This window comes from Gastrolobium bilobum, unplaced genomic scaffold (assembly GCF_033153095.1).
Source record: "Gastrolobium bilobum isolate Gb01-03AN ecotype WA unplaced genomic scaffold, APGP_CSIRO_Gbil_v1 utg2184, whole genome shotgun sequence".
NCBI lineage: Eukaryota > Viridiplantae > Streptophyta > Magnoliopsida > Fabales > Fabaceae > Gastrolobium > Gastrolobium bilobum.
Genome location: NW_026899222.1, coordinates 7,380 through 30,515, shown reverse-complemented (window position 1 = coordinate 30,515; position 23,136 = coordinate 7,380). Strand labels below are relative to the sequence as shown.

The window sequence follows — 23,136 nt, the reverse complement described above, 5'->3', positions numbered from 1 at the left end:
TTTTTTTTTTTTTTTAAAAAAAATCCCCTGCTTTTTATTTATTTTCTTTTATGTTCTTATTATTTTCTAATTTGCAAAGTGTTGTACTTGTACCCATATGAAACTTGACTCGACTCGGTCGGGTAGACACGAAATTCGGCGAATAGGTTATCAAATCGGTTTTAGTCAAGTATCGGATCAGCCATGTATTAAATTCAGTCAAAATTGGTGATCCGGTGACCTAGTAACCCAATCGGGTTATACATTTAAAAAAAAAACTAAAATTGTTTTATCTTATAAAAAATGTAGAACTCATTTTATTTTATTTTTAAAATTTTATTTGCTAGTAGTGTATTCTTCTACAATGATCTCAAATTTCAGTTTCCTATAGTGAACCAATTTGCAAAACAATAAATTAAAAGGGTATGACACATGCCATTTCAATGTAGATGAATTTAAAAAATATGAGTTGATAACATCTGGCCTTTTGAATGTTATTGAGATGTATGTTTATGAGAATTCTGAGTTGCAATTTAAATTGACATCGTAATAGCGTGTATTTTCATTTATTTGTGCTTTATGAAATTGTAAAAATATGATTGGATAATTTTTGAGCTTATTTAGTGAATCTTCTTTAACTCATTCTAAACATGGGTAATATAATTAAATTTATATGTTCACACACACACACACACACACACATATATACAGGTCAATCGGTTTGACCAGTGACCCAGTGATCCAATATCTCGACCGGATCGATACTCAGGTCGAGTTTAATAACACTACTTGTACCTACTACGATGGTATCCAAAATTCACTTCAATAGGAAAAATATTTATCCTTTTAAAGGATGGTCATCTTAGTTAAAACTAATATTTTTTATTTAAAATTTAAATTAAAAAAACCCCTCACTTTCTCTCTCATAATTTTTATTATGTACCTCTTTCTCTCACTTAAAATGATATAATTATATGTAGACAAACTTAAAAATATAATTAAAAGAGAAAAATATGTGTCATTTTAAATGATGTAAAATTGTGTAATTTTAAGTTAAAAAAAAAAATAGATCACGAAAGAAAAAGAGTAGACAAAAAAATAAATAAAAGTGTGAGTCATACAACTTCTTCGTTTAGATGGACAAACCTTTTCCCCTAATTAAAATTGTCATATTTTAATTTTTTTTTTTATTTTTGTTGTTTTATTTTTGTTGCCAGGTCATAGTTTGTTTTTAAATACAAAATATCTTTTTATTATCCGACCAGGCTCTCCTATTTCTGTTTGTGTTTCTGGTGATTGGTGTTGATGGCCATGGAGCTGTGTACCCGAACCTTCACAAGTGTCCTTCGTTTCCATTTCAACCCTTCTTTCTCTCTTCCCTCTTCAAAGTCTCTTATTCTTCGTGCCAACTCTGGACCCTCCAAAGTCAAGTCCTTCAAGCTCTCATCTTTTACTCCTCATCTTCACCTCTTTCAACCTTTTCTCTATCATCACAGTTCTTCTCCCTTCACTGTCTCAGCTTCTTCTTCTTCTTCTTCTTCTTCTTCGGTCGCACGTGGCACAGAAAATGACCCTCTTCCAGCAGACTTGAAGGTCTCCGAAACAGAGGAACCCAATTCCAGAGTATGTTCTTATTTTCCATCCCTCTCGGTTTTATGCTGCATCCTTTAAAGTGGTTTCTAGCTTTGTCATAGTCCATTATACCATTTTTTATTTTTTATTTTTTTTGGGTTTATTTGGATATTGCTTAGTGTAAAGGGTAATGATAATTGTAAAATCTATGTAATGTGTGTGCACAATTAGGACTACATAAAAGAGGAAAATGTCAGGATGTTTACTTTGATTTCTGTTTATTTATTTATTTTTTGTTTATATGATAGTTATAGTTTAAAAAATGCCACGCTAATTTTATTTTATTTCCTGATTTTAAGTTTTTGTGTTTCGCCCTTTCTTTTACAAAAACTTTGAAAACAGAACATTATTGCAACAATGTGACATTTTTTAAACGGAGAAAAGTTTCTCGTTCCAAATAAAGGATATAATTTTGTGTCATTTTAGATCTTAACCATTGATTTTCGTCAATCAACTGTTAGAATTTATTGGGTTTTATTACAAATTAATAATTAATTAATAAGTTTGACTCAATAAATCATAACCATTGATTGACGAAAATCACTTGTTAAAATCTAAAATGACACAAAGTTATATCCTTTAAAAGGATAAAAGTTTTTTCCTTTTTTTAAATTATTAATGAAAACATAAAATGAAACATACCAAACAACCCCCTACGTGCATATATGACATTTCTCACATATTTGATTATTTCTCACCTGCCATATCCCCCCTCCCTCTCTTTCCTTTCATCCTGAAAACTATTGGTATTGATGAGGGGTGTTTAACAAATGTTGTCATTTCCCTAAAAAGTGATAGTCAAACTAGAGTTTTATTCAATGGCTTGCATAGGAGTTACGTGAGTGTAAGCTTGTGCAAGCATCATTAATCATTTGCAAAAAGAAACCCTTAAAATAAAATAATGGTAAACATATCTTTGGCCTAGAATTCATATCACTGAATATGTGTTTTTGCATATCTCTCTTTGCAGATTAGATTGCATGTGGAGGTTCCACCACTGGTATGTGAAGATTGTTACAAAAGGGTCATAGCTGATCTTACCAAGCAAGCAAAGGTGCTATTGGGTTACACTTAATTTATGCTGTATAAAATTATATAATATCTTCCTCATATTCAGGCTAAAAGAAAATATGTCCGACAAAACAGTGCTCTTTATGTTTTCTGTCATGAGGATTTCCTGTTTATGATTTTAGTTAATGATTTTTTTGCCCCTCTAAATTGGAGACTTTAACCTCTACATTGTCTTTCGTAGAAAATTTGAGATTACTAAATGTTACAATCTTCTCTATCCTATCTTATATGAGTTTACTACTTAACCATATATCACAAAGTAGTTTGCCTAAGATTGTCACGGATCCTAGGTTTTGGCATCTAAATGCAGCATGCTACTTTTATGAGCTAATTTATCATTATTTTTCATGAACAGATCCCTGGATTTCGCCCTGGAAAGGTTCCAGAGAGTATTCTTGTTAGTTATGTTGGGAGTAAAAATGTTGAGAAGGCTACGGTTGAATCTATATTGAGGAGGACACTTTCACATGCTCTGGAATCGGTATGTTGCAGTATGGTTTCTGTTTTCTTATTTTTGATTTCCTTACTTTCTTGATGTTAGTCTTTTGGACAATGTCCGGTTCATTGTTTTTATTTGAAATTATATCTGTGAAGGATTCCTTGATATTGGTTGGGAAACTGCTAATTAACATTCATGTTCATCAAATTACTAAAATATAGTTTCATTCTTGAAAGACAAGCTTATCAGTTCATGCACATTGCACAAGCATCGACCTTTTCTCATTATCAAAGTCTATGATAGCTCATTTATCTGAATCTATTTGCAAAGGCCTTTGACATTTGTATTGATCAAAAGATGATAAAAAAAATCTTTATAATTTCCTGATCCTTTGTCTGAAGTAATTACTGAAAAAAGCTAATTATCATATCAAAAATACTATTTTGATCCTACACTTATGCATCTCAGAATCAATTTTGTTTTATAGGTTACTGGAAGGGCTTTGCAGGACTCAGTACGTATAGTGACTAAATTTTCTGAGATGGAGGAAACATATTCTTCTCTCGGGTCTCTTAGGTACCGTAATCTATAGGTTAAGCAGTTTGAAATACATTTTGTCTTCTTTCCTTTGCTGAATCTGTATTAGCACAACTGTTTTCTCTCATTAAAAAAAAAGGAAGATTGACATTAAGGAATGTTCACATTGTCAGCCAATGATTTCTACAAGCAGATTATATTGATTCTTCTCATGGATTCCACTTCTCCAGATATGATGTCATTGTTGATGTTGTGCCTGAAATAAAATGGATTCCTGAGAATGCATACAAAAATTTGAAGATTGTTGTTGAGATAGACAGCGATATAGATGCTCACAGAGCATCTGAACAAGAATTTAGAAGGCGTTACAAGTCCATTGGTTCACTGAAAGTTGTTACTGACAGAGGGCTACAGGTGACTGAATTTAATTTATACCAGTCATCTGACTGCATTAGTTTGTTTTTCATTTTTAATATGATTATTTACTAAAAATGCTACTCATTTGAAACATTCATGAATCATTTTATTCATAACACGTACAAGTTTAAGAAACTATCCAGATATCTTCATGTATTTTTATATTTAGTCGCAGCTGATACAATGAATGATATTCACTGATTATTTTTTATGCTTGTTTTTACATCTTTACTATGTCAAAATAGCGAATTGTTGTCATATGAGTACTTTTTCTTTTTGTATGTAGTTACTATGGGTTTAATGAGTATAATGTTACATGATGTAAGAAAACTTTCCTACACTCACAATAAAGAGGAGAGAGAAAGCAGAATGATGAAAGAGAAAAAAAAAACATGTGGACCCCACCTCTTAATTCTGTGTGTAGGAAAATTTTCTTGGGTCATGTAACATTATACTCATAAAACCCATTTACAATAACCTTGATAATTAATGATTGTATTAATTGATATCAACTAGTCTACCAAATATTGCTGCCTGCTGCAAGATACTTTTTCCTGTTCACAGGTTGGTGATGTTGTTGTCCTTGACATCTCAGCAACAACCATTGACCAAGATGAATCAAATATTAAAATTATTCCTTCCGCAGAAAGTAAAGGTCCGGTGATGTGCTTGAAGGATGACAATAAACTGAGAAGTGATAGCAATTTTTTTTGGGTAATATATCGTGAACATATTTCCTCTAAACCTTTTATTATACATGCAGGATTTAATTTTGATACAGAAGATGGTGACAAAGTTTTACCGGGTTTCCTTGATTCTATAATTGGAATTTGTCGAGGCGAAACAAAGTCATTTCCTCTTGTATTTCCTGAAACATGGAAGCAAGAAAATCTTCGTGGTGTTCATGCTCAGTTTACTGTAAGTTTCTAATGCTGAATAAAAAAATTAATCGTATTAGTGACACGAGTTGGCATATTAGTTTTTTCTTTTGGTCCTTTGGATGCCAACTCGTTTATCATAAATTCTTGTTAGCCATATATCTAACACAATTTATGGTGCTTTTTCATCTCTTCTTTTGATACAGTTTTCCTCTTTTGATTTATAAAACGAGGGAGTAGCATTTTCTTACATTAGTATGTTTATGATCTTAGCTTTACCTTTCTTGTTCAACTTGTCTAGTTGTTGGCCCATCATACAGTAATCAATTGAAGCATGTTGTCTAAATACAGTCTTGCTGACTTTTTGCTTTCCATTTGAGGGGGTAGCTTATCCCTCTGCTAAAATTTAACTATACTTGTTCTCAATGGGATTCAAACTTCGGACCTCCAAAATAGGGTTCACAGTGCTTAACTCATTCTCTCGGGGACACAAATTTTGTACTTCATGAATAGTTGGTGAATATTTGCTATTTCATTTTCATTATTTGCTTATGCCTTGCTTAAACATGCCTATATATATGGGGAATGATCCGTTTACAAATTTTTGCAAATTACACTATGTACTCTCGAGAGAACATAGTGTAACCTAGTGTTCTCCCGGAAGAACATAGTATAATTTGTAAGAGTTTGTAAATATAACATTCCCCTATATATATATACACACACACATATATATATAGGCAAAATGATTTCTGCAGCCGCTGCACCTACAGCTAGCCAGGATCCGCGTGCGGATCTTAGGATACGGCACCGGATCCTTGTTTTTTTTTTTTTTTAAAACGCCGTGGGACCCATTTTTCTGTGTCAGCTGTAGAGAGTGTTATCTACGGCGGCTGCAGAAATGATAAGCCCATATATATATATGTGCCTATTGAACTTTATCGGATCGTGCTTATTAAACTTTCATCTATAATAGGTTGAATGCAAAGAACTTTTTTACAGAGATTTACCGGAGCTGGATGATTCTATTGCTGATAAGCTTCTCCCTGGATGCACAACAGTGGAACAGGTGACTTTTTTCCCCTTATGTACTGGGGGGCACTGTAAAGTGTAAACTGAGGAATTATATGTTGAATTCAGAATAAAATTCTCCAGCATGAATTGCCAGGTCAAAGACTTATTGTTACAGAAATGCCTAGAGGTGGAGCAAACAGCTAGAGAACAAGCAGCTGATAATGCTATTTTAGATCAGCTTTCCAAGGTAGCATCATATTAATAAGTATCAGTATTAGATTAAATCTGTCTTGTCTTCTAGATTAGAATGTACCTTTCCACATGTTGTTTTCAATATGCATGCTTCTTATACCATGCGCATCTCACATGAATACACTTTAGTGTTTCTTTTCCTTTGCTAGTAGGCATATAACCCTTAGATGCTCCGGTAAGAAGAGAAATTTGTTACCGAGAGCATGACGTAAAGAAACGATAAGATGAGCTCGGTCCAAACTTTTGAGGGAAAGTAGTAAAACAAAACTTGGCAGTGGGAAATATATATATATATATATATATATATATATATATATATATATATATAAATATATATGAGGAAAGATCCGTTTACAAACTTATTTTACAAATTACCGGTCATACTTAGTGTAGTTTGTAAATAAAAAGTTTGTAAATATAACCTTCCCCTATATATATATATATATATATATATATATATATATATGTATGTATATTACTTTTTCTTATTTATTATTTATTCTTCTTTAACTTGTTCTTTCTTTTATATGGATCTGTCCGCTGCGGATCCTAACTAGTTTAGGGTTTAGGATAAAGGTAATGTGGATATTGATGTTGCTGGTAGGCATATAACCATTATAACGAAGCACTTCAATTTCTGTAATTTTGTGATAAGAGATGACAAGGGAAAACCCACCTTTCCTTCTGGACCTGTGGTTAATTTATGAATCTTGATATATCTTGTAAATCATCTATATCACGTATGGTGGACAATTTGTCCTTGGAAAACATCTGATGTTTATGAAACACAAATTTCATTTAAATTTGGGTTCCCTCTCTTTGGCCCTTTGCTACCAAACTTTTTTTTTTTGGCATTATCTGCTGCAAAAGAACATCGGTGTCTGCATACTTTATCCCAAAAAAGCTGTGCTTCTTGTCATTTTCAGAGTGTAGAAGTTGACATACCTCAATCCTTGTTTGAGGAGCAAGGTAGGCAGCTTTATGGAGCCAACTTACTAGAAATACAGGTATTGATTGCAAGATGCAACTTATATAGGCCAATCAGGCAACTTGAATTCCAACAGTTTTACATTTATTTATGATTTTAATACAAGAAAACTCTCCTCTCTCTCTCTCTCACACACACTCAATTTTGTACTAGTTCTTATTTAGCATAATTGTGATGCAGGCAAAAGTAAAACTAAATGAGCAGCAGCTGGCGTCTCTATCAAGTCCAAAGGCTGTGAACGAATATCTTGAGCATCAGAAGGAAAATATAACAAATTTGATAAAACAGAATCTTGCAGTTGGTGATATATATAGGCGTGAAAATTTGCAGGTATGCATGTCTGATTAAAATATGTATCCATTACAAATATTTCCTCAGGTCATACTGACAACAAATTCTTCCCCCTTGTAAAAAAGACGATATAAATATGTTAGGGCCACTTAATTTAATGTGATTGAGAAATAACATTTGCGTTGCATGTCACTTGCTTTATTATTAAATTGTCTAATGTGTTTTGGTGAATGCTTTGGCTTATTAGAATGATTTGTGCATATATGTTTTGTAGTTTTCTACTGAGGACCTCGTCAAAGAGGTTGAGAACTCCATTGTTGAATTCAAACGTCAAAAACAAGAATATGATGAGGAACGGGTGAAGGGACAGGTTTGCACATTAATTTTGAGTTTGTTAACTGTTATTGTTGTTTTCATTGCATATATGCATAAGCAAATTTACAAATATCTTGAACCACCTTCGAAATGTTCCATGTAGGATATGCACTTCCTATTTGCTTAGAGTGTTGATTAACTAAATTCTATACATTGTCTAGACAATGGTAGGTTAGGTTGCATTTTCAAGGAGGAAAATTTATGCTTTGGGCCAAACTTCTCTCTTTCCTAATTTAAAGGATTGATTGATATGATCTTTTTTAACTTTCCTGAAGGTTCAAGAAATACTCGAAGGAGCTAAGGTGCTAGAATGGTTGAGAGAACATGCAGAGGTTCAGTATATAACCAGATGAGAGATGAGCACTATCCAAAACAAAATTACAGGCCCATTTGAAAGATTTTTTTTTCCGGCTTATGTAAGTTCTGAGAAAATAAACTATTCTTGATTGAATTTTGAAGAAAGAAAATTAAGAACAGAATTATGTATTACAAGTGTACTTTCTGCTAACAGCAGCTAAATATACTTCAGCAGCTAGAAAAAAGAGGTCTCAAAAAAATTCTTTACTAATCTCCACCACTTTTTCCAATAAGGGTCATCATCTGTAAATATAACACCAATGGAAGCATACTTGATAAAATGTACATAGTGAACTTGTCATGTCTGGATAAAACGTCTTTCTTGTAATATCTGCCCGAGTTTTGTGTAGAGAGCTAGTTGCTCCTCTAAACCAAGGTTCCTCATTATCTACACCATAAATAGAAAATTGCAAGTGATTCACAACAAAACATTTCACCTTCTGTTTAACCTATATCTATGTAATATTGGAACTGAAAGAAAACAGGAGGAAACAGAATCCTCTAATTTTCATATGATTGAAAATTACCCAATAAATTGGAGAAACGAAAGCTCACCTGGTCCAAAAACATCTCAACTGAATAGCCTTGGGTGACAATAAATGATTGATGGTAAATGTAAACAAAAACAGCCATTACCATCTGAAAAGGATGCCATAAAACAGTATAAAACATAACAGTCACAATAACAGCACGATATGTTTATGCTTTATTGCATATGTCATAACAAGTAGTTCATGATTTGTGGTGAAATTGAAGGTTATTTTTATGTTAAGCATTTAAACGAGGGCCTGGAAATTTCAATAGCAATGAATCAATTGCACTTTGACAAGTCAAGGCATTGGGAAATTGTTTTTGATGAAGCCCATAATTTAGAAGGTTGAAGTATTTTTGAAGGAAATTTTATATTGTGCCAGAAATAAAGGGAAGTTTATAATAGAAGCTATTCCTGTTGTATGATTACTCTACATCATTTGGGCTAATCTGTAGGTTCAATAAAGCACGCAATGCCAGTTTCTTATCTTAACTCAACCATACGGTAAATAAAAAAGAGAAAAAACAGCCCAATACTTCAAACTAAATCGTAGCAATGATAGAAGTTATTGATTTACTGTAATACTGTAAAACATAAATAAATTGTATTCTGAATTAAATCATTGCCTATTCAGATACAAAACATGGGTTATTCTAGTATATATATTATCTATCCATATGCAAACCTGGCAGTCCATTCTGTCAGTGAATCCACCATGTCCAGGTATACTGCCACCAAAGTCCTGGATTCATTGAAAAAGATTAATGTTATGTTTGGGAATTTTAAAATGAATGGAGAAAGAGAAATGGTTGCAAATAAATCCCTACTATAAAGAGCAAGAGCAGACCTTGATTTTAAAAGCTCTTTTGAAACCACTAGCAAAAAATCCTCCAAATGGTGCTATAATGGATGCAAATAGTCCCAGCCACAAGGCATGCCACTGTACTGGCAAAACTGCTATCTCTTTCCAACTTAACTGCAAAATGTTGCAAAGTGAAAAACTTAGTCTTTAAACTCAGAAGATTATGGGGAATATTTAATTTAATCATTCAAATGCTAATCATTTCAGCATGATTAACAAAATATCACTACGGGCTTTTCATTAGATTTTGTTTTGTGCGCATAAATATACACGTATGAAGACTGAATAGCTTTTCATACTTGAAGTCTTATTTTTCTTGATGAAACAAATCCGAATGATGCAATGCATTTGATAACGAGTTTTAAAGATATTATGTTTGGTAGTTTGCAATAAGGTCTTAACATATTAGTAGCTCAAATATGGACAGGGGCATGAATCTTTTGTAGAAAATCAGAATTCAAATTCAAATATTTTTTTGTTTTTATTTATTAGGAATAATTAAGATTAATTAAGATTGATTGTTTTTATTTCCTATTAGTTAGGATTAATTGTAATTAATTAGAATTAATTGTGATTAGGTTTAGTGAGTCATAGCTGAGTCATTCTTATGATTGTGATTAAGTTTGGTGAGTCATGCTTAACTATTTTTTCTTGTATAAATACTCCTCATTCCTCATGTAATTATTCAATATTTATATACTGAAAACATTTTTCAATATGGTATCAGAGCAGGTTGGTGCTGAGAAAACTCAGCCACCACAACCACCTTCAAACCGGCGGCACAACGCCGGAAAACTCAACCTCCAACCATTATTAAGGTTATTTTCCTTTCCTACAAAGTCCCAAGAGCAAAGTAAGGCTACCAATCACGTAGAAGGCAAAATCCCAGCTTTCCATCGCCGTCAGCCACCGTCAGCAGTCGTCGGGAAATTTTTTCCGGCGACATTTCCGACCAAGATCCGCACCATTCGAAACAGAAGGAGCCGATCTACAAGTTTCAAGAAGGACCATCGGATTCTGCTGAGCCACGCGCCCCCACGTGCTAGAGAAAGGACGGAGCGTCCACCCTACGCGTTACCACACGCAGCCATGTTGATTGAAAGTAAATTTCCATCCAGCAATGTTGCTCAACAAGGTATAGCGTTCCATGTTGATAAAAGTAGTCGATGGATTCTTGATTCAGGGGCTTCAGATCATATGACAGGTAATGCAACCTTATTTTGTTCTTATATCCCTTACTATCAACAATCACGAATAAAAACAGCAGATGGCAGCTTCTCTACTATTGCTGGAAAAGGATCCATTAAACTTTCTGAACACATTACTTTGAACTCAGTCCTTCATGTTCCCTCTTTTACTTGTAACCTTATCTCTATCAGCAAACTTACGTCTGAGTTACATTGTGTTGCCAAGTTTTCTGCCAATACTTGTGTTTTCCAGGAACAGGACTCGGGGCTGATGATTGGCAGTGCTAGAGAGGAAGAAGGACTTTATTATTTAGAAAAAGATTCTTGTGAAGGAAAAAATTTTGTGAACCACTCGGTATGTTTGTCTGATGATGATTGTAATGATGTTTTGTTGTGGCATCGTCGGTTAGGACACCCAAATTTCATTTATCTTTAGAAGTTGTTCCCAAGCTTATTTATCAATAAAAATCCCAGTTCTTTTTCTTGTGATATTTTTCAGCTTGCAAAACATTCTCGTGTTTCTTATCCTCCTAGAGTCCATCATGATTCTTCTCCATTTACCTTGATTCATAGTGATATATGGGGCCCAGCCCATGAAAAAAAATATCTCTGGTGCTCGTTGGTTTATAACTTTCATAGATGATCACTCTAGGGTATGTTGGGTATACCTTCTAAAGGATAAGTCTGACGCTGCATCCATTTTTAAAAACTTTCATGCTATGGTTCAAACTCAGTTCCAAACCTCTATCCAAATTCTTCGAACTGACAATGGTACTGAATATTTTAATTCTGTTCTTGGAAACTATCTCAGCCAATATGGTATTCTTCATCAAAGTTCTTGTCCTAACACCCCTCAACAAAATGGGGTGGCTGAAAGAAAAAATAGACCCTTAAAGTTGCTCGAGCTCTTATGTTTACCATGCATGTCCCTAAATATTTGTGGGGGGAAACTGTCTTGACTGCAGCATACCTCATCAATCAGATGCCTTCTTGTGTCCTAAATTTTCAATCTCCTTTATCTTGTCTTACCCATACCTTTCCTTCTTTCCGGGCTCATTCTTCCCTTCCTCCCAAGTTGTTTGGCTGTGTGGCTTTTGTACAAGTTCCTCCCCATCAAAGGTCCAAGCTCGATCCTAAGTCCATTAAATGTGTCTTCATAGGATATCCTCCTAACCAAAAGGGCTACAAGTGTTACTCATCTTCACTTCGTAAGGTCTTTGTTTCTATGGATGTCACATTTGATGAGAGACAATCTTTTTTTCCTTCGACTTCTCTTCAGGGGGAGTCTATTGGGGTTGATGAAGATAAGTTTTGGAAACCAAATGATTCTGTTGTTTTTCCTTTGCCGTTGGAGACAGGGGGAGTCATTATGCAAAAGACAGGGGGAGTTTATGTGTCAGATAACGGAGATCCTCTCGGGAAATGGGGAAAGTTTTACAAGCAGGTGAGAATCACCTCAGGAGCCTCTAGACTGCCAGGATTCTGACTCGAGTCTTAGTTCCAGCAACACTGATACAGCCAACCTAGATGTACCTATTGCTCTCCGAAAAGGTACTAGATCTTGTACTGCTCATCCTATTTCTCATCATATCACATATGAAAAGTTGTCCCCAGGTTTTCGTGCTTTCAACACTATGTTAGACAGTACAAAAATACCAAAAAATATCCAAGAAGCACTTGATGATCCAAAATGGAGGAATGCAGTCTTTGAAGAAATGGATACACTCGACAAAAATGGAACTTGGGAGTCTGTAGCATTACCCAGAGGAAAGAAAACAGTAGGTTGCAAGTGGGTGTTCACAATAAAGTTTAATGCAGATAACAACATCAACAAGTATAAGGCCAGACTGGTTGCTAAGGGATTCACTCAAACTCATGGGATAGACTATCAAGAGACATTTGCCCCTGTTGCCAAGCTTAATACTATCCGAGTTCTTTTATCACTTGCTGCAAATCTTGGTTGGCCCTTGCAACAATTAGATGTAAAGAATGCTTTCTTGAATGGTGATCTACATGAAGAAGTTTATATGGATCCACCACCTGGTTTTGAAAATGGAGACGATTCAGTATGCAAGTTGAAAAAGTCTCTCTATGGTCTTAAACAATCTCCTAGAGAGTGGTTTGAGAAGTTTACTCAAGCTGTTAAGGGAAGAGGATTCCTCCAAGCTCAGACTGATCACGCTTTATTTTTAAAACACTCTAATGGTGGTAAAATTGCTATTCTCATTGTTTATGTTAATGACATAATTGTCACAGGTAATGATTGCGAGAAGATAAGTTCTTTGAAGAAATGTTTAGCTAATCAGTTTGAACTGAAGGATCTTGGATCTCTCAAATATTTCCTAGGCATGGAAGTTGCTCGAAGTAAGGCAGGAATTTCTTTAACTCAGAAGAAATATATTCTAGACTTGTTACAAGAAACAAGAATGCTTGGGTGCAAGCCAGCAGAGACTCCAGTTGAACCCAATATTAAATTGGGAATCAAAGATGGGAAAGAAGTTGACAAAGAGCAGTATCAGAGATTGGTGGGGAAGTTGATCTACTTATCTCACACTCGGCCTGATATTGCATTTGCAGTTAGCATGGTTAGTCAATTCATGCATTCTCCTAAGGAAAAACACCTGAGTGCAGTTTATAGAATTCTGAAGTACCTCAAAAACACCCATGGTCGAGGATTGTTCTTTAAAAGGGGACACAAGAGGATGATTGAAATATATACAGATGCAGATTGGGCTGGCTCTGTATTGAACCGAAGATCCACTTCAGGATATTGCACCTATATTTGGGGAAATCTTGTGACCTGGAGAAGTAAGAAACAAACAGTTGTTGCCCGAAGCAGTGCAGAAGCAGAATTTCGGGCTCTAGCCCATGGTATTTGTGAAAGAATTTGATTAAGAAGACTCCTTGAGGAATTGAAGATCTCTTTTTCTCCACTTGTCAGAGTGTATTGTGATAATAAGGTTGCTGTCAGTATTGCTCAAAATCCAGTTCACCATGACAGAACAAAACATGTGGAGGTTGATTGCCACTTTATCAAAGAAAAAATAGATTATGGAAGTGTATGTATGGTGTATATTCCTACCAAAGAGCAGATTGCAGATATTCTCACTAAGCGCCTACACCGGCCAGCCTTTGAAGACTTGATTGGCAAGTTGGGAATGATCAACATTTACCTCCCAACTTAAGGGGGAGTGTAGAAAATCAGAATTCAAATTCAAATATTTTTTCGTTTTTATTTATTAGGAATAATTAAGATTAATTAGGATTGATTGTTTTTATTTCCTATTAGTTAGGATTAATTGTAATTAATTAGAATTAATTGTGATTAGGTTTAGTGAGTCATAGCTGAGTCATTCTTATGATTGTGATTATGTTTGGTGAGTCATAGCTGAGTCATACTTAACTATTTTTTCTTGTATAAATACTCCTCGTTCCTTAGGTAATTATTCAATATCTATATACTGAAAAACCTTTTTCAATAATCTTGAACAGGTTTTAGGAGTTTTCTAGGACTTAGGGTAAGGCTTCAGCTAGAAAACCGAGTTGTGTAAGAGAAGGCCAATTTTGTTTGGTTTGTAAAATAAGCTTTATCCCAAACAAATCCCAGGTAGGACACTTCTCTTCCAATATAAGAACCTAGTTCAACGATAATCTATGCATTAATGAGAGGTTTGTCCAGATACTCAACTGCAGTGTGAAGATGAATAGTGTTAGTGCTAACTAAAGATGCAAACATTTTACCTTTTATCGTTTAATTCTTAATTAGTATATTTATTTCACATTTAGATCATCAAGCTTCCAGAAAGTTAAAGGATGTTTACTTACATTCAAGATTTTCAACATTTTGATCAATATCCATACCAACCTTACTATATGTCATATTTATAACAGCCTTAACAATTTCTTTTAGTAAATGCTAAATCTCAAGAATTCTCACTTACCCAATGAGAAATCAATCCTGGCAATGGAATGTACTCTGGTTTAAAAATTGGGTCAGGGTCACACTGAAGCCAACCAGTTGATAAATCCTGAATTTATTCCATAAAATGATCAATCATTAGGAACAACACAAATATTTCCTCTTAGATGACTGCACCCAATCTAGATAGTTACCTTCCTTGGACATGTTAACCACTGGAAGCGACCCAAGAAGTTTGCAAACTGCAAATAATGGTGAAATCATCATCACTAAATCAACTATAAAGCGGAAGTTGTGAGGTACACAGATAATCTAGTAGAGCTAGTTCCAACAGATGGAAAAGTCAAACAAAATATACAAGATGTGAATTTTGAAAGTTTCTAAACATCTCTATTGTTAGGCAGAAGAAAGATAGCTGCTGAGGCTGTAAATTCTGGTATAGTAAACACAATACCATAACTCTGAAAGCAATTTTTCTCCAAATTAGTGATCCCTTTAAAATTAAAGAACACACATTTTGTTATTGAAATTTCTTATCCTCATTTGCACTAAACATCACCCAGCTTTAGAGATATTAAACAAACAAACACAGGTTAGTAATCTGATTTCATCCAGGACCAACTACTGTATCTTTCTCAAGTAAAGAAATTGATTTTTCACATTGAATACAATAGTATCACTAACTGGTGCTTACCGTAAATGCAGCAATCATAGTGGCAACAGATGCTCCAATGAAACCTTCCCATGTTTTCTTTGGAGATAGCTTGATCAGAGGTGTTCTCCCAAAAAAGAAACCGAAGAAGTATGCAGCAACATCATTCATAGCAATAAGGGATGCAGGGAAAAGAAACCTTCAGAATATTATTAACATGTTAGATTGTAATAAAAAAATAAAATCATTCAAAACATGAAGAACACAATGCTTAGCAATACCAAAGCAGATACTAATATCCGTTGAATGAAGAAAAAAAAAATAAATAGAGGATGATTTTGCAGGAAACTGAAACTCTTTGAGAGGAAAAATATCAACATAATATGACTGTCATGACCACTGATTAAAAAGAGTCCTGTTATCTGCGTTCTTTATTTCCCCCCTCTCCTTAATGAGAAATTTTAGTATAGGTCAGTCAAAACACAAAATTCAATAGAAACATATTTCATCTTTGAGCAACTGCATAGTAGATTCGGTGACAACTAGAATCCATATTATTATATCTGACACCAGACGCAAACATTTGTATCCTCTTACTCATCAAGTTCATAGCAATACCAAAGTCAATATATCAAAAATAGAAGATATTTTTTCAACACATTAAATGGATACAAAAATATATATATTCCACAACCAAACAATAGGTTGGAATAAAAACAAGCATTAGAGAAAGATAACAGAAAAAAAGGATGCAAAGAAAATAGTAACTATCAAGGAACAATTACTAACATTTATTTTGAAAAAAATGTTACAGAGTACTTATTGTTTATTTGATTTATTGTATCCTTTTTATAAGTAAACTCTGTTCAACATTTTTCTAATTAAATATAAACGAAGCTAGATTGCTGCAAGATGTGTTAGCTAAAATCACAAAAATACAAAGGCAGAAGAAGGAATTAGAAAATATAGATTTCATGATCAAGTAATATATCAGAAGTCATGTTACCAGAATATCCCTTCAAATATATTGGCTACGGTGAATGCAGACTGGGTAAACACAACAATAAGTATCATGTGTGTCCATGCATACTGGCCAAATTGATACTTGTAATATCTCTTCTTTAATGAAAGAATAAACCATACAAAACCTGAAATCACGGATGAAACAACTTAGTCAGGAAAAGATTTGTTAAATTCAACAGACTCTTAAATTAAACCAGCAGAAGACAAGAATAATACGATAATCTTTACTAAATTAACATAGTTTTGGTTCACAATAATTGGGGTGGGATAATCATACATCATTATTCCTATGACTATGAGTAAAACATTTGAAAGTACTAACCTGCAATATATAAGAAGTAACATATAACCATCTGATACTTGATCAGGTTGCTCACAAGTCTATAGAAGAATTTATCTGAGGTTACTGTATTCACAAGTTGTTGACTGATAATTCGGCCATAAACGTATAGCATTGCTGTGAAGAAAAAATGCCTGGACATTGTATTCAGAATCTTTTCTTTGTGAAACACTATGAATTAATTAAATATTTGTCATATGCACATGATCATTTAGAAATTGTAGCAGCATGAATGCTTACCAGTTCAAGAGCTTAAACCTAGGGAGACGTTTATCTTGAGTAGCTCTTCTCAATAGATTGAAGAGCTCACTGGCCATAACTATTTGGATAATAACAACCATGGCCCAGATGTAAAGATGACCCAAGTATATGATAAATGAAACACTTGCTAGCATCCACAGAGATGAGCATGCACGGATCCACATTGATCTGTATTTAGATTTATCATCCACAAGTAAATGGTTTCCATTTGGTTTGCTTATCTCAGGAGGAAACTGACACAAAAAAGCAAGCATGAGTTTCAAATTCTCCAAAATTTTCTTTTATATTTCATTTCCACTTTACAGCAGCTATAGCTAGCATTTGATTGCAATTTTACATATGCGCAAAAGGGAAAATCTATATCCAACAATGATTTCATCAACTATATGTAGATTAACTTGTAAAAGAGAAAATTTTATAATTCAAATGTCAACAAAATGAATCAATAATATTAAAGAAGCTTTGGAAACATAAATAGCCAGCCATATTAAGTACAATATTTTCCACTACTGATTAGCATTCTTCATTCTTCAAGAAGAGATTAATAAATATAAGCCATTTAAAGCTGAACTACATATAGATAAGTTATAAAGTGTAGAGTTGAGAGAATCATATTTTTGTGCATTAATAAAGTACATTGTTTTCTAAATTGACAAAATCTAGATTAAAATGTTGCAATAGTATCATTGCACATTAAAATTACTTACATTAGAAGTGGCGTGACCATTGTTGTCAAAAACTAGTGTAAGAGTGGTGCGTGTTAAAACGCAAGTAAAAACGGTCCTTGATAAAAACTGGTAAAAACGTAAAAACGGCAAAAACTTACGTTTTTACCGTTTTGACGGTTTTTACTTAAAACGCTTTTTTTTTTAAAAAAAAGATTTACAAAAAAAGAAATAAAAAAAAACCCATTTTTCGTTTTCCTCAAATCACATGCACATATCTTCATATCTTTTTGTTTGGATATATGCTTTTTATAATTATGTCTTATAAAACTGCAATTCTATTATAAGTTATGCTATGAGAATTGTTTTGTGTTTTTGAATCATTGTGTGCATTGAAAGAAGTGAAATTATATCCTGATGAGCGATGATCCAAAATTGCAGAGTGTATGAAGCAGTTAGAACAGATTGGTTATCCATTACTTGTTAGTTATCACTGTTTATAATTTTGATATTTGGTTATCAAAAATAATTTTTCTTTTTAGATAGATAAGTGGCTTAACACACATCTTTATTATGTGATATTTTTTTTTACATGTATATATATAATTTTATATCCTGATCTTAAGTAGTATAATGTAGAAACTTTACTTTTCGTGTCATTTTTACTTTTTAAGTTTCTACCACCCATTTCCGTTTCTACGTAGAAACTTGAGTTTGACAACATTGGGCTGACTTTTCTTAATCTAAACTTTTCAATTAAAAATAAATAAATTATATACTTGAAAAAAGGTATCCCTAATCACAAACATACATGTTAAAGGACTACACCAACCTCCATTGAGCGTCTTCTATGCCGAACATTTGGCGTTCTTGGTGAACTACAGTGATGATCCGTATTCATATCTTTCATTGTTGAAGTAATAGTTCAAATATTTTTGGAGTGATATACATGCAAGGACTGAGACCTACCCTGAGACATCAAATGGCAAAAGATTACAAAAATGCAGATAGGGACATCCTTAAAAGGGATCCTTGAATGTGTATCAAAAGAACACATGCACATATATATGAGGATCAAAACAGAAATGGGATCATCACTCTAAGAACGAAATAATAGAAATTATACATTAAAAAAAAAAAGCAATTGAAAGGAGTATACGTACTCGGTGAAAGTCCTTGTTGAAAAGGTAGAAAATTATAATTGGGAGGAGTTGATGTTGAGGTTGTGTTGTTGGAACTTGGTCGTGGCTTTGCTATGTTTCAGGGAAACAAGAATAACAGACAAGACACATGAGAGAGAACAAACTACGAGAGATACGTTATGGTCTTCATTGACCATTTGATTTAACTCTATAAATTATTATAATCTTTGATCCCTTTGTACTCAGTGAAGGAGCCAAATAGAAACGTTAATGATTATAAAAACTTATAATATAAATTTATTGAGACATATTAAATTTTTTTTATGATAATTATTTACTGTAACTGACAATATCCCATGTTCCAAAATTGTTGATCAATAATAACATTCTTGTCAATGTCAACAAATATATCATTCTTAATATAAATAATTAAACAAATATTCATCAGATTAATTAATATTTTTTTATGAGGTGTTCTATAATTCTACGACTGCAGCAACGAATTATTTTTTTCTTAATTCTATTATAAGTAGATGGTCTTCACCCTCAAGAACTTATATAATCTAATTGAATATTTCATCCTGGTTTCACACTGACTTTACAAAAACACACTCCTTATTATACCAATGAAACACCATCATAATAACCACTACACAAGGAGATGTGTTACTCAAATATTATTATATAATACTACAAATTCAATTATCTTATTGTACTAGTGTACATAAAATGACAATGGTAGAGACCAAAACACTAGTGAAACTTCTCATGATGTTCATAAGGGGAGTGTGTGTGAGTGGCTAGGATAGCTCTCAATGGTAGTAGCGCATGAAGCTCGATGGAAGAGAAGAAGCCCCTTCCTCAATGTGAGAGGGGGTATCTAGAGTGGGAGCTGTGGTCAACCTAGCTAGCCTAGCCTTTTCAAGCTAGGCATGCTGAACCCCTGCCAATGTGCAGGGGCAGCCGTATGCCTGGAGAAGAAGGGGAATTGATATGCATTCAGCATATAAGGAAATCTAAGCCAAAAAGAGAAAGAATGTTGATTAAATCTTAAGCAAAAAGGGCAAATATTACTGTTGATCTGTTAAAATGCCAATAAGAGATTGCATACTGATTTTATGTTGATTTCGTAGGAAAAACAGACAAACTGGAGCTAAAAAGGAAAAAAGCTAAACTGAAGGCCCACACTCACAGTGTGGGTATGACGCTCAAAGCATGAAAGGAGCTTTTCAGCCAGAGGCATCCACGCTACTAGCGTGGGATTCACGCTAGTGGCGCCATACATCCAATTCAGCAGAAGCTACCACGCTACTAGCGTGGGATTGACGCTAGTAGCGCCAGACTTTTCACAAACCCACGCTTGAAGCGTGGCAACCACGCTAATTGCGTGGAGCTCCAGGATTCTTCACAAAAACTCCCACGCTCACAGCGTGGGAACCACGCTAGTAGCGTGGGAGGTGCGGAAATTCAATATTAAATCTGATCAGTATCAGCAGAAGATTAAAAGAAAGTTTTAAATGAAGATTCAATCAAGATTTCTACACTAGGTCAAAAACTCTATAAATAGAGATTCAGACCTCAAGAGGAAAACACTTTTGCACAGAGAGGAAGACGGAGGCAGAACGCGGAGCAAGCTTTTTCTCCAATTTTCTGGTTTTATTATTTTATTTTATGAATTCCTTTGAATATTTTGAATTGTCAGACATGAATATGTCTGGCTAGTTTGTATTATTGTGGTAAGGGTCACAACCCTTGATGTGAACCCCTTGTAGTTTGGTTAATTTTTATATTTAATTATTTAAATTGCATTTAGTTTTGTTACTAATCTTTTTGCTACAGTTTATGCGAGGTAAAGTAAATCGAGACACTTTACAGCTTAATCCAGAAATAGAGAAAACTGCAAAGAAGAATCGAAAGCTAGCCAAGCAAAGAAGGCAGGAAGAATCCTCGAGTTCAGAACCAAAAGCAGAACCCGAGATGGCCGCAAATAATCAACCACCTCCTGCGGAGGAATTGACGGAGTCAATCTTGGCTCCCATGTTTACACGGCCGAATTCAAGCATCATCAGACCACCAGTCAACGCCAATAATTTTGACATTCAGCCAGCACTGATAAACTTGGTTGAGAAAAATTCATTTGGCGGAGAAGATTATGAAGACCCCCATGATTTCATGGACAGATTTATGAGAATCTGTGATACAACCAATCATAATGGGGTGTCCGACGATGCAATTAGACTCAGATTATTCCCTTTTGCTATAACAGGGAAAGATCTGAGATGGTTGGATAGGCAAGCTCCCAACAGCATCACAACGTGGGATGATTTGGCTGCTAAATTCTTTGCAGAGCATTTCTTCAGGGAGAAATACAACAAGTTGGTGAATGAAATCACCAACTTCACTCAACATCCGGGAGAAACTTTATGTGCAGCTTGGACCAGGTTCCAAGAATTGATCAGGAAGTGTCCCCAGTACGACTTGCCGGATGGAAAGAAGGCCAGAGTTTTCTATAATGGAATGACGCCAGAATCCAGGATGGTGGTCAATGGTGCAGCTGGAGGAACCATAGCAAGGAAGACAACAGCTGAAACTTTAGAGTTAATCGACAACATGGCAAGAGCTGATAATGCTTCAATGGAAGTTCAACTAGTTCAACCGAAGAAAGGACTTCTACAACTGGGGAGCAATAATGCTTCATTAGCGGAGCAAAAGGTGATTTTACAACAGTTGGCTAGTATGAATGCCAAGCTCGACAAGATGCAGATCTCAACATCCAAAGTTAATGCATTTAACTGTGAGTACTGCACGGAGCCACATGAGACTAATGAGTGCCCTACATTCAATGGAGCTGAACCATTCCAAGTCAATGGAGTGTGGTATGATCCAAGGCCACCACAAGATACCCAAAGTTACCAGAGAAATCAAAATGGAGGCCAAGGGAACAACTTTCAAAGGAGGAATCAAGGGAGCGGCTTTGATTATAAATCCAACAACTATCTGCAACCTCCTCCTTTGCCACAAAAAGAGCCATCCGAATTGGAGAAAGCGATGATACAACTGGCCAAAACTACTAATGATCACATAATTGAGACAAGAGCCTACCAAAAGAACCAGGATGCTTCCATCCGAAACCTGGAGAGTCAAATAGGCCAGTTGTCTAGGCAGTTGGCTGAGAGAAGTCAAGGAATAATCCCTAGTGATACCATTGTGAATCCAAGGGAGCACTGCAATGCCATCACTGCTAAAAGTGAGAAGCTAGAAAAAGAGAAAGTTGAAGTTTCTACAGACAAGAATGAGCACATCTAAGAAGGCAAAGAAAAAGCAAAAGAGCAACCTCCTGCAGTTCAAAAGAAGCAATGAGATTTCTCTCGTTTTGAGAAACCTCCATATCCTATGAAGCTCAAACAACATGAACAAAGGAAGCAATTTTCTACAATTTTAGATATTTTTAAGAAATTGAAAATTAACATTCCTTTTGTAGAAGCTCTGGAGCAAATGCCTTCGTATTCCAAATTCTTGAAGGAGATATTATCTAAGAAGCGGAAGCTCACAGAGGATGAACCTGTCACATTAACAGAGGAGTGCAGTGTAATCCTGCAGAAAAACATGCCTCCAAAGTTGAAGGATCCAGGAAGCTTCAGTATTCCATGCACCATTGGCAAGACAACTATAGAGAGAGTCTTATGTGATCTCGGTGCCAGCGTTAATGTGATGCCATTAACCCAGATGAAGAAGCTGGGAATTGATGAAGTCAAGCCAACTAGGATGAATGTTCAACTGGCCGATCGCTCAACAAAGCAAGCATATGGTATTGTGGAAGATGTGCTAGTCAAGGTAGACAAATTTCTAATTCCTGTTGATTTTGTCATCCTTGACATTGATGAAGATGCCAGTGTGCTTATGATCTTCGGGAGGCCATTCTTAGCAACCTTAGGAGCGTTAATCGATGTACCTAAGGGTGAATTGATAATGCGCGTGGATGGAGAGCAAGCAACATTCAAGGTATTCATAAATGAAGCTCTTCCATTGCCTTCTTCTCAACCTAAGAATCAAGTCAATTATATTGCGGAGAAAAAGGCTGAGGAAGGGAAAAAGAAAGAAGTCCATCAGCAGCATAAAGAAAGCAAGCCAAAGGTTAAGATGGAAAAGCCCAAAAGTAAGGAAAAGCATGTGAAGACTAAGTTCAAAGTTCCTGAGAACCCCCATCCTTATCCACATGCATATTATCATAAAAGGAAACAATATTGGATCAAGAAGATTGGGTCATCAATGGTAGCATGCTTCCAACCACCATAAATCACAAGGGGTACGTCAGGCTCGTGA

At 34.7% G+C, this 23,136-nt stretch overlaps 3 protein-coding genes and 1 non-coding gene across 4 annotated transcripts; 2 read left to right on the top strand and 2 right to left on the bottom strand.

The window, feature by feature from the left end:
* The first annotated feature begins 1,267 nt into the window (after window positions 1–1,267).
* LOC133288455 (trigger factor-like protein TIG, Chloroplastic) lies at window positions 1,268–8,416 on the top strand. Its single transcript, XM_061486210.1, has 13 exons — window positions 1,268–1,602; window positions 2,582–2,665; window positions 3,038–3,163; window positions 3,609–3,697; window positions 3,889–4,072; window positions 4,640–4,730; window positions 4,839–4,993; window positions 5,930–6,022; window positions 6,122–6,214; window positions 7,146–7,226; window positions 7,388–7,537; window positions 7,773–7,868; window positions 8,149–8,416. The coding sequence occupies exons 1-13, from the start codon at window positions 1,285–1,287 to the stop codon at window positions 8,224–8,226; spliced, it is 1,638 nt and encodes a 545-aa protein (XP_061342194.1). The 5' UTR covers window positions 1,268–1,284; the 3' UTR covers window positions 8,227–8,416.
* Window positions 8,417–8,496: 80 nt separating this feature from the next.
* Window positions 8,497–18,581, bottom strand: LOC133288456 (phosphatidate cytidylyltransferase 1-like). The gene is made up of 11 exons (XM_061486211.1): window positions 18,504–18,581; window positions 16,986–17,239; window positions 16,728–16,879; window positions 16,389–16,530; window positions 15,425–15,581; window positions 14,925–14,972; window positions 14,753–14,839; window positions 9,610–9,738; window positions 9,448–9,504; window positions 8,786–8,869; window positions 8,497–8,618 (listed from the first exon to the last, which is right to left on the bottom strand). The coding sequence occupies exons 1-11, from the start codon at window positions 18,579–18,581 to the stop codon at window positions 8,529–8,531; spliced, it is 1,278 nt and encodes a 425-aa protein (XP_061342195.1). The 3' UTR covers window positions 8,497–8,528.
* A 2,074-nt stretch (window positions 18,582–20,655) lies between these two features.
* On the top strand, window positions 20,656–22,119 carry LOC133288459 (uncharacterized). The gene is made up of 2 exons (XM_061486213.1): window positions 20,656–21,721; window positions 21,839–22,119. Exons 1-2 carry the CDS (start codon window positions 20,656–20,658, stop codon window positions 22,117–22,119), a joined length of 1,347 nt encoding a protein of 448 aa, XP_061342197.1.
* On the bottom strand, window positions 21,187–21,293 carry LOC133288523 (small nucleolar RNA R71). The gene has a single exon (XR_009748371.1). It is a non-coding gene; the product is annotated as a small nucleolar RNA R71 (small nucleolar RNA).
* Window positions 22,120–23,136: the final 1,017 nt, after the last annotated feature.

Coding starts and splice junctions, on each gene's coding strand:
- LOC133288459 (XM_061486213.1), top strand. CDS start 20,656: ATGCGAGGTAAAGTAAATCGAGACACTTTACAGCTTAATCCAGAAATA. Junction 21,722..21,838: donor GCCACCACAAGATACCCAAA/GTTACCAGAGAA, acceptor TGCCACAAAAAG/AGCCATCCGAATTGGAGAAA.
- LOC133288456 (XM_061486211.1), bottom strand. CDS start 18,581: ATGAAAGATATGAATACGGATCATCACTGTAGTTCACCAAGAACGCCA. Junction 15,582..16,388: donor ATATTTGAAGGGATATTCTG/GTAACATGACTT, acceptor AATATTCTGAAG/GTTTCTTTTCCCTGCATCCC. Junction 8,870..9,447: donor CTGACAGAATGGACTGCCAG/GTTTGCATATGG, acceptor CATCCTTTTCAG/ATGGTAATGGCTGTTTTTGT.
- LOC133288455 (XM_061486210.1), top strand. CDS start 1,285: ATGGCCATGGAGCTGTGTACCCGAACCTTCACAAGTGTCCTTCGTTTC. Junction 3,164..3,608: donor TTTCACATGCTCTGGAATCG/GTATGTTGCAGT, acceptor TTTGTTTTATAG/GTTACTGGAAGGGCTTTGCA. Junction 6,023..6,121: donor GATGCACAACAGTGGAACAG/GTGACTTTTTTC, acceptor ATGAATTGCCAG/GTCAAAGACTTATTGTTACA.